The following is a 10,700-nucleotide window of genomic DNA, read 5'->3' on the forward strand; positions in this document are numbered from 1 at the left end:
TGGGATGGCTTAGAGATAGCTCCTTCCAGGTATTACAGGGTTGCACTAAGTGATCTCTCAAGATCTTTTCCAACCACTTTAAAAAAGCCACGCACAAAAAAAGGGAGAGAGTCAGAAAAATTAAGTGACCTGCACACAGCTGCTGCTAGAAACAGAATCCAAATCTCCTCATCTAACAATTATATAACACTGCTTTTTGCTGTGACATTACATTCACCAACGGGGTCTACTTGCAACAATAACTATGGTTGCCATGGAAGTATGACAGCATTATATCCTCAGGGTTTCTTGCCAGAGAAGTGGGAGAGCAGATAAGACAAGACTACATACACTCCCTGCTTAAGGGCTCTGTTCTCATGCAGGCACTCTTCAAAATGAAAAAAAGGGGAAGCTGGAGATAATGGAAGAATTGTCTGTGCACAGAGCATTTACTGAAGTTTCCCATGAGGCAATGGCAGGTCTTGAAGTCTTGTTTTCACTGGGAGTCAGGTCATTTCACTATGTTTGTGCAACTCTTCCCAAACTGAGCATGCTGATGTGCCAGGAGCAGATCCAAATCGCTCTCTGCTTTGCCAGCATTCATTCCATGCCAACTGGCAATGCAAGGAGCGGAACCCGATCAGAGAAAAGGCAAGACCATTGCTTGCTCTAGTCGGAAAATGGATGGCAGAGGGAAGCGGGGGCAGGCTGCAGAAGATCTGCCATAAAGAACACAATCACACTACAGAGAACAAACTCAGTGCCCAGAGCAAGAACAGGTCAGTGCCACAGCAGGGAGGGGGGGGGAAGAGAAGAAAGAAAACAGTCTTTAGGAAGGCGGCTCCAGAGTGGGAACCTCTTTGCAGAACTCTCAGGCCTGAAGTAACATATAGGACAAATACCCACAACAAGGGGAAATTTGCTCATCACCTCATTTTTTATGAGTGGTAGAATTTCACTTTATCACAATTTTAATAGGGTTGAGCAAAGAAAGAGTTACTTAGCATCACAAATATCCTGATATAAGAAAATATAGATGCCTGTTCCTGCCATGTATGCAGGCATAGACAGAGAGAAAGAGAGAGAGGAGGGAGGGACAAAGATTCCCAGGAGTAATACCCAGGTGTAATTCCTCCCACTGTTCAGGACACACGAGAAGGTCCTTTAGGCATGATCACCTTACCTAAACAATTACAAAACAGAGTTTATTCCAGCCAATCTTCCCTCACCCTGATGGTGCAACAGCACTGGCAGCCCTCTATCTTTCCATCTGTTGCTGTATATTTCCAGGTTCTAATAAAGAAAAAGAGGTCCTTCAGGATTTCAACCCCTTTCAGTTGTTATGCTTTCTCCCAAATTTATGTCATAACAATTCTCCTACTGACTGACGAGTCTGGATATGGCTCACTTCAGACCATGAGAGGGGCAAGTCCAGAAAGCAGCACATTACCAACTGACAGACTGTACCTGGCAGATAGAAGCACCAAAATGAGGGAGAGATCTGACCATTATGTTGGGGTGAGGAGTGGGGACAAGAATCTAGCCAGACCAGCTGAAACTGGCTTTCAAAATGAGAGCAATATTAGTAGGTACAACATTTGCAGCTCACTTGGCTTAACCAGAAAACTACAAGCAACAGCATCCTTCACAGCTGATTCCTTAGTAGGGAACAGGAAAGAATTCCTCTCTTCTAACCCATGACATATGAGTGAACATGTGGTCAGGGACATCCTGGAGGTTTTTGTCTCACTACTGTGAACTATCGGGTACTGACTGCTCCTGAAGAAAAACTTAGGAATCTGTATCTGACAGTTTTCATGCCTTACCATTTAGAATGGCTCCCCTTATGGCTTAGAAATGGCCCCCTCCTTCCCAAAGATCCAAGGGCTTCCCCACCATCAATAAGCTAAGGCTGTATTTCCCATTCTTACATTTCACCCTATAAATCATCTGATGGATTAGTCTAGTTTAGGATAGACTCTTTAGGGCTGGAACTGAACTTTGCTTTTCTATTATGCCTGCCTATAGTGCTAGTGTGTAACTGCCCTTTTGAAAACTGAAATGGATCAAGGCTTTCAAACACAGAAGAAAACTTTTATTTCTTAAGTCCTGGTGCTACAATGACCTTAGCTCTCTGAAGATCCTTTTCACCACCTATCTGGGCTTCAATAAGGTGGTCACAGTGGATGGTAGAGGGCACTGCCACCTTGGGCAGTCCACTGCTGATGAACTGCAGCATAGCCATCTGAGCTGTAGCATCTTGCATGGCCACACGGTCTGGCCGCAGGCGCAGGTAGGTCTTGCCCCGCTGAATATCTTGTTTCACCGGGTCATCTAAGTGCCCATATACAATCTTTTCAGACAAGGTCAAGGGACGGTCTAACCTGTGGGGAAAACAGACAACAAGGAGACCCTTGAATATCGTCAGCTCAAACATTTCAATTACCACCCTATTTATCAACAGAGGAATGGCATGCCCTTACTTTTCTAAAGCACAACACCCAAAAGGAACCAGGCTCCCAAGGCACTTTGTGTAGTAGTGAACCACTTGCTTGTCCTATAACTGTGCGGTTAGTACCAACATCTAAACATGAGAGAATGGCAGGAGGTTTGGTTCAGTAGTGACATAAGATAAGCATCCTTAAATAGCTATCAGCAGCCCTTCCTGAAGCAGTTGTATTTATTCCTGGAAGTTCTATCACATGGGCATAAGGCAAGACAGTTATCCCACGCTGCCTAGCTTTGTGATCATAGTCCAGGGGACAATTGCAGGCCATGTTTAGAAACATATCCATAGAACTGACAAATCATTGCACTCACAAAATATCACACCCCATGGCAAGTTTAGACTTGCCAAGGTGAAATCAAAGTTTGGTGTCCATGGAGCACTCAGTTCTGGGGTTCTTCCCTGACATACTCATACAGAAGCCAATGACAATGGTGATGTTTTCTGTGATGCAGTAACCTGGTTTCAACAAACAGAAATCAGACAGACAGCTCGTTTCACAAAGGACACAGACTAGTCCATTAAAAGACAGCTTTCAACTACTGCCAAGATAAATCTGGAGTAAAAACAGTGACCTGGAAGTCCATCAATTTGTCAACAGACAATTCACAAGTTTGTGCGCATAGGTATCCAAGCACCAGCAGGCAGGAGGGCAACTTCTCTGGGGAAAACGTGCTAAGGAGGGAGGGACAGGGACTCTTTTTTTTTTTTTTTTTTTAAACGTGTCATGCTAGCACTGATCATTAACTGCATCGGTTTCTTTGAATAATGATAGATTAAAGCCTAGCACATTAAAGCTCATGCCTTAAAAAGCTGTTAAACAAAACATACTATTTACTGTTGGCAGTTGTCTGAAATCTAGTGCTCCTCAGCATGCCTTCCATGAGGCCAGCCTGATTCTCAGCATACAACAGTGGTGCCCAACAGGTTTGCCATACACTCTTCCACTATGTGGAAGATGCTAGCCAGTTTGCTTTTTCCTGAAACACTAGTCATGTAAAGCTGGTATCAGAGAAACAAGGCAGGGACAGGGAGTCATGGCTGGTTCTCCACAACCAACTCTCCTAACCTCCCAACCTTACCTCTTACGGACGATGTTGACATTCTTCTCAAGCGTCTCATAATTAATATATTCATTAGGCTCGAAGTGGCTCATGGCCACCTTTGCCCGCTGGCACGTAACAGGAGCAACATGGTATCTCCGTACACCATTACTCAGGGCTTGCTGAAAGAGAAAAAATTGCAGATCATTATTAGGTACCAGGCATCTGCAAAGTGATTTCACACAACAAAATATAACCTTTGGTGTTTGTTTCCCAGCTCCAATTTCTAAGATTCTCATTCTGATAGGTAAGCAACTAAAGGTGATTACGTACCTTTGAAAGATCTAGCCTGTTCAGTGGACACGTACCCCATGCAGTGACAGCACAACCCAATATTAAACCTATTTGACTAGATTACCCAGAGCAGGCACTACTTGTAGTGATAACAGCATGCTTCCATTTGCTGTGCTAAAGGATTTATGGGGAATAAAGGAAAGCTCCATTTTTGTTGTCATCTTTCTTTCTATGCAAGTACCTTGAATTCAGGACATGTGTCACTATTTTTACTTATTTATTTTAATAAAAAGGGTAAGTACAATATTTGATGTATGAGTTTTCAGGGCACTGCCTTCCTACAACATACTAGCTACAGTAAAAAACCCAAATTTACATCCCCTCAGCAATGAGTTTTGTAGCAGAGAACTGATGAAAAAATGTGAATTGGACATTTACAGCAGAACTGCACAGGTCAGATCATAGCAGTCCCTTCCCCTGCTTTTTCAAATGAATACACATTTTTCTTTGCATACCAAAGCCACCATGAAGGAGACTTATGCACTATTAAAAGTTGGATGTAGTAGCTGGAACAATCTCTGTGTGTGTGTAACATGTCTTCAGCCACACCATCATGAAAAGAGCTGCATAAAAGACAAATTGTAGAGATCAGAGGCAAACACAGTCGCTTAGCTGACTGTGTGACTGCATCCAGGACCTACTCACTTGCTTCCACACCCAGCAATCAAGCAGAGACAGCTTAAAGGGTTCCTGGATGCATGTCCCTGTGCCACACACTGCCTCTCCCAAGACAAACCCTGAGAGTAGCGCTGGACCCCAGGCTCAGAAACCCTCTATGCTGTCCACACAGCTTAAATGACAGTTTCAACACATAGGCAGCGCTTGTTTCTTGGCAGCAACCCAGGGCCCAACACGGAGATGCTGTAGACACAGCCCCAGTGTCATCTCTTTGTCCTCTGTTCACATAAAGACAGACATTATCCCAATGCTTTGAGGGCAAGAACTCCCCCTAGGGAGTCCTCACATGTCGGAAATTCTGTTATGGTGGCAGTGAAAGTTCACCCCTTGTGCTCTTCTACCATGGCAAGCCAGAAGAGGGTGTCAGTTTTACAGGGGGCTCAAACTTTTCAACACATGGGAAATATTCTCCTGCCCCCTTCCCCACCTGAGCTGTAGCATTTGAGCTCCTTTTTCAGGGGGAAGAGGAGCCATGCTGTACCACCCTTGGACCCAAGGCAGACAGAGATCTTTCCAGCTTACTGTCTAGTAATGAGTATTAAAACCTTGGAGAATAGGAAAAATAACACATCTCAAGGAGACTGAAGGGATCAAAGATTAATCTCTCTAAAACCAGTCATTCACAAATCAAACTTAAAACAGCAGTGACTGAAGACTTTGCCATTTTCAAATATTCAGTGACATGGAAATAAACTAATGGACTTTGTGCACACTATGAGCTGCAGGTCTTGATATAAAAATACCCAGCATCCCAGCAGGTCCTCTTAGTAGAAAGGCCAGGAAAACTGAACTGTCCCCTACATGCAAGGGCTTGCCACTATCCCATGATCAGAGGGCTTTCTGGCTGAGCTTTCTAAAGCTGCATAAGGGCTCTGGGCACCCAAGCTCCATGAACAATCACAGGAGATTTCAATGCCCAGTTCGCAGGCACCTTTGAAAATATCCACATTACTTATCATGACCAGAAATTTGGAAGCTGCCCCCAGTATCAGAGACCTCAAACACCTTTCTGGTCAGACTTGTATCTGATCATTTAGCTTTCCACCTGGCACTTCTAGTCATCCTCCCCATTGCATCGGGATAGCCATCTCTTGCTAAAGGCTTCTCCTGTACCTATCACCACAACCATTTTATTTTTCCTGTTGCTATCTTTACAACACATTCTGCACAACAGTCTCCAAAATATCGACTAAAGAACTGTGAACTACTGATGCAAGATTATCCCAACCAGTTGCTCTCTCTATCTTACTATGTTGCTTTCAGCAGTGTCAGGACCTGAAAAGGTTCAAGTAGTCTAGGAGACTGAAATCTCAATCAGTTCTGTGACAATGGAAGAGATCAATCTGACTTCATCACACAGCTACCAAACAAGTAGTATGCAAGTAATATGGGGCAAGCGTGTGGGTGTGGGTGGGTATGGAGGGGGGGCAGGGAAAGAGGGGGAATACCATTTGGACCATTAGGATGTGGACAGATGTAATATCTGGAAGGTTTCAAAAGCATTTTGAAATGTTTCAAAGGGCCATATGTATAAGCATGAAAGCCTTTTGAAATGCTCCAAAACAGAGCCTCTTTAAATGAAGTGCTATTTTGGCAGAGAAGGTTTTTTGCATAGATGTGATATCTTTTATTAGACCAACTGAGCATTTGGAAAAAAGTTCTTTAGAAGCTTTCGGGCGCAGTCGCTCTTCTTCAGGTATAGCAAGTCTCTACTGTTCTGAGACTCCAAGGAATGAAAGAAGCTAAGTCAGTGAGAATGTAAAATAGGTGGAAATTAGGACAACAAAAAGGTAGAGCAGGAAAGGGAGGCAGGGGACTTGCTATTTTGGAGCATTTTGCTTTGTTATGTCTACACAGGGGAGAAAGGAAGAAATGGGGGGGCAGTCTGCCAGCTGTCCAGCTGCTGGGTTCCTGCTCCATGTCTGGGGAGCACTACTGGAACCCCCCACAACCCAGCCAGACCCAGAACTGGGCTTACATCTGACTTCATGCTTGTGAATTTCTGTAATAGACAAAAAAGATCTAAGATTGCCAAAGCATACACCATAAAAGAGAACATAAATAGTCGACTTCTTTGTATTTTTAAAAAAGTGCAACTCTGATTTAGTTAATAAAACACAGCACCTGACCCTCCTTTTTTGAAATGTAAAACCATAGTGCATTGTGAATTACTGCCCAATCTTAGAACAAAGCACAAGTGCTAGGAGGTGAAACAATTCTCTTACTGACAGCTATCCCCCACTGCTCAAAGTACACATGCTGACTTTTGGCCAGGCACACAACGTTTTTTCTTTGATCTCTTCAACTATTTACCCAGTCCACATCAACAATTCTGTTGCTGACCTTATGGTCTTTATCCCACAAACACTCCTGGGGTTATTGTGAGTCTCTACTCAGTGCTGCAGAGGAAGAAAAAACCCAAAGTACTCCAGCATCTCATTGAAGAAAAACTTCTGCTCCCAACCCTAAAATTCTACAATAATGCAGGAACTTTTCCCTCTTCCTGTAAACCTTCATATCATCTTCAGCTAAAAAGCATCCAACTCTGGCAAGCCTTGAAAGGTCTAAAAGGGACCCCAGTTCTGCCACACATTCATGTGGCTTCCAAGCTTCCTCCCATCTCCTCATAAATCTTTAGAAGCTTATTTGGGCTCATTCCCACCTCCACATGAGGGGATTTTAAGACTACCAGATGCCACTTGAAGCATCCTCTGAAGTTTAGCACCCTAACAGCTTCCAGCCCTACTCTGTCACTGCTTCCCCCTACCAGCACCCACGCCAGGAGTCTTGCACCCTTTTTTGAGACTGTGACCGGTATGATGAAGCCACCCATCACTAGAAATAGGGTAATCAATTATTAATCTCCATCCTGGGAATCTAGAAGAATCTCACAATATTAAAAAAATGGATTTGCTGACAGCCACAGAGTTGTGGACCCAGATACTGATCAGTATAGACATGGGAAATAGTACTGGAATACCTATGGCATTCTAAAGTCATACCATATCTTATTCTGGCATAAAGTCCCACTGCAGACAAACCTTAAGATTCTGGATGAATGAGCTGTCAAATGCTTTGCTGAGGCTTCTCCCCTTCTGCATCTAGTGTTTACCATGAGGACCTCCTTTCTCTAGACCTCTATAGAAACCTTCCTTCCCTCTTCCACCTCTCTCCAGTGAGCAATAGAAAGCTTTTAGTCCCTCAACATGAGCATTTGGGCATTTAAAGAAAAGCTGAGCACTTAAAGCAAGGAAGACTTCCTTTATCTGTTGACAAACTGGTAATCAGGTCACGTTTTTGATCTTGTCTTGACTTTAAAAGAAATCCCCAAGCCATTTCTTGCCCTGCATTAAGCTCCTCAGAGCCAACATCCACGTACAGAAAGATACTAGCTTCTGAAATTGGAATTTGATCAAGTAAATTCTGTGAAGAGCACCAGATATCTGTTAGAGAAATCCAAGAAGCTAAGCTCCTATTCATAACAAAACAGAAACCGTGGTGAATGCACCTGTATCTAGGGCATCACAATGGAGGAAACCCTTGTTTATCGAATGCTGTAGATATTCTACACAGAGAGGAAGTGGATAGCCTGTCTGTTCTCCCCTCCCATCTTGCAAGTCAGACACTCGCTGGACAGGCCATGCATGGCTTTCAAACATGAGCCATCCCTGTAGTCTCAGCATTGGCCAGGGTGGGGCTATCACAAAAATAATCATTTTTGTTTTCTCTCCCAACCTTAAGAGCAGAGATTCTTAACCAGGGTGCCATAGTACCCATAGGTGCCTTGAGCTCTCATCAAGGATACTGCAGGGTGCCATGCAATGTTGGCACTGTTAGGTGTGCAACTGTGGTTCACAAGATAAATTCAGATTTCAAGTGAGAATCTATGGTGTTAGCAGCATTCTGACCTCCTTATTAAGAGGTTAGCCGTGATGACTGCTGTTGCTTCTATCTTAGCAAAGAGAGGAAAACGTTGTACCCACCAATATCTGACTCTTGTTTCAGAAGCCTGTTTCAGCAGTTTCTGGTCTGGTTAGATTCTTTTCACCACCCCTCACCTCATTTTACTGCTCAGACCTCTAACTCATTTTCTGAGTTTTGGCAAGGAATTGCTCTATTACTTTTCTGTAGTCAAAAAAACAAGTGAAAGCTCAGAGCTGGCAGGGGTGACTTGAGCCTAAAAAGGTTGAAAACCACTGACCTAGAGTGTTGCCATCTCCAGACACTGTTTGGCTTAATAATGCATTTCTTATACTGGAACGTAAATTAACATGTGGAAGTAATTTTGCAGGCCCACCTCATTTTGGATTTGAGTAGCAGCTATAATCATGTTCTGAGCTTCCACTTTTCCTGCAAGCATACAGTACTACCTCCCACCAAGCAGCTTTAGCACTTTGTAACAAGACGACCAATGAAAACCTAGGTAAGCAGAAAGCTCTGTAGGAGATCCATTTGCTTTTGCTGTTCTCTCTGAATCCACAATTCTCAAACACTGTGCAAGAGACAGTATTTTGCCACAGTTGCCACTTTTCAGATGAGATCATGAAACAGACCCCGACTTCTTGCAGCCATTACTGGTATCAGATCTGTATTTGGGGCTAGCGGACAGTTTACCTGGCTAACTCCAGTACAGACAGTTAAACTCTGCCAAGGTTTGCAATTTACAATTCTTCACCACTTAGTGTTTTCCTGCATTGGTTTACACTGCAATATCTGTCACATACTATACTGAAGGTACTACCATAATTGAGGTTACTCTTATACAGTCCTTTATCTTATGCATAATGATATCCAAAGGTAAAGATTTATCTCCATCTACAAAAGCCATCCAAAGGCATATCCAATTACCAGGGATCTGTGTTTTCTATTCACCATGGAAAAAAAACAAACAAACAAACAAACAAACAAAAAACAGTAAAACCTGGATTTTTCCTTTAAAAGGGGAAAAATGCAGGAAGTGGTGGGTTTCTCCTTGCACGCTCACAGAGTTCCAGCCTGCAAGGGGCTAGATCAGGGTTGGGCAAAGTGAGGCCCGTGGGCCAGATACAGCTTGCCAGGCCATTTTATCCAGCCCGTGGGGTCCCTAAAAAATTTAGAAAATTAATACTTATCTGCCCCTGGCTGCCTGCCATGCAGCCCTCAATAGCTTGCCAAAACTCAGTAAGTGGCCCTCCACCCAAAATAACTGCCCATCCTTGGGCTAGAGGGAACAGGAGGAGGGCAACCAGGCAGGGGGTGCCACATGCATGCACGCACAACAGCATGGAAAGCAGCTTCCACAGCTCCAGCAGGTAAGTTGGGGGGGGGGGCAGGGGATGAAAGCCCCCATAGCGAGGAAGGGAGCTGGGCAGGGCTGGGAGCACTGCCCAGCTGGAGCAGTATGTGGGCCATGGGGCTTGGAGCCCTCGGCCAGAATGCATGGCACAGGGCCCAGGTGGGGAGTAGGACAAAGCCATGAACAGCTCATTTGGGGGACGGTGGGGAGACTGGCTCCCTGCCGCTGCGTGCATTCCTGGGGATGGGCATGCGCCCCCCAAATTTGTGCACAGGGTGGGGACAGGTGCAGGCTGCCCTCTGCAGGCTCAGGGCTCCATGCCCTGCTGTTCTCCACCTGGGGCCTCAGCATTCTGGCAGGCGAGACCCAGTGCAGCAAGGCAGAGTAGGGTAGGGAAGCTTGGTGCTGCCACTGGTAGCCCCAGATTGCCAAGGTGAGGTACCCCCTGCCTACCAGGCAGCAGTGGGGGTGATGGCATAGAGTTGTGCCCCCTGTGGAGAGAGGGGGAGCTGGGCTCTGTGCTCTGCTCAGGTCACAGCAGTCTCTGCCTCCCACAGGTGGCAGCTGGGCCTTGGGCACTACTGGAAGGGCCAGGGGGTTGTGGCCCTGGGTCCCTGGCCCTGTAGCTCTGGCAGCTAAGGCCCCACTTCAGCAGGGCTGGGGGAAGGGGCACCAGCAGGGTCAGGGGGTGCTGTGAAGAGCAACGTCAGGGGTACAGCACTAGTATATCAGGGCTGATCAGTGCCACAAAGCACAGGGCAGGACAGCTGCAGCTGGACTCGCATCCTGGTGAGCAAAGGGGGTTAGGGGGAGTTCTGATTTTCTACGATAAAAACCTCCTAAAAAATAAATGGACACCCGAATT

At 45.2% G+C, this 10,700-nt stretch overlaps 1 protein-coding gene across 1 annotated transcript in view; it reads right to left on the bottom strand.

Annotated features, from left to right (window-relative positions):
* ACO2 (aconitase 2) overlaps positions 1-10,700 on the bottom strand; it is a 41,475-nt gene that overhangs the window by 23,948 nt on the left and 6,827 nt on the right. Inside the window, exons 2-3 of the mRNA XM_019515106.1 lie at positions 3,568-3,710; positions 2,105-2,363 (exon numbers count right to left, since the gene is read on the bottom strand). Of these exons, the coding sequence (XP_019370651.1) occupies positions 2,105-2,363; positions 3,568-3,710 (402 nt within the window). The remainder of the gene's footprint in view (positions 1-2,104; positions 2,364-3,567; positions 3,711-10,700) is intronic.

The sequence above is a fragment of the Gavialis gangeticus genome, unplaced genomic scaffold (assembly GCF_001723915.1).
Source record: "Gavialis gangeticus isolate Ggan-Ray unplaced genomic scaffold, GavGan_comp1, whole genome shotgun sequence".
NCBI classification, from domain to species: domain Eukaryota; kingdom Metazoa; phylum Chordata; order Crocodylia; family Gavialidae; genus Gavialis; species Gavialis gangeticus.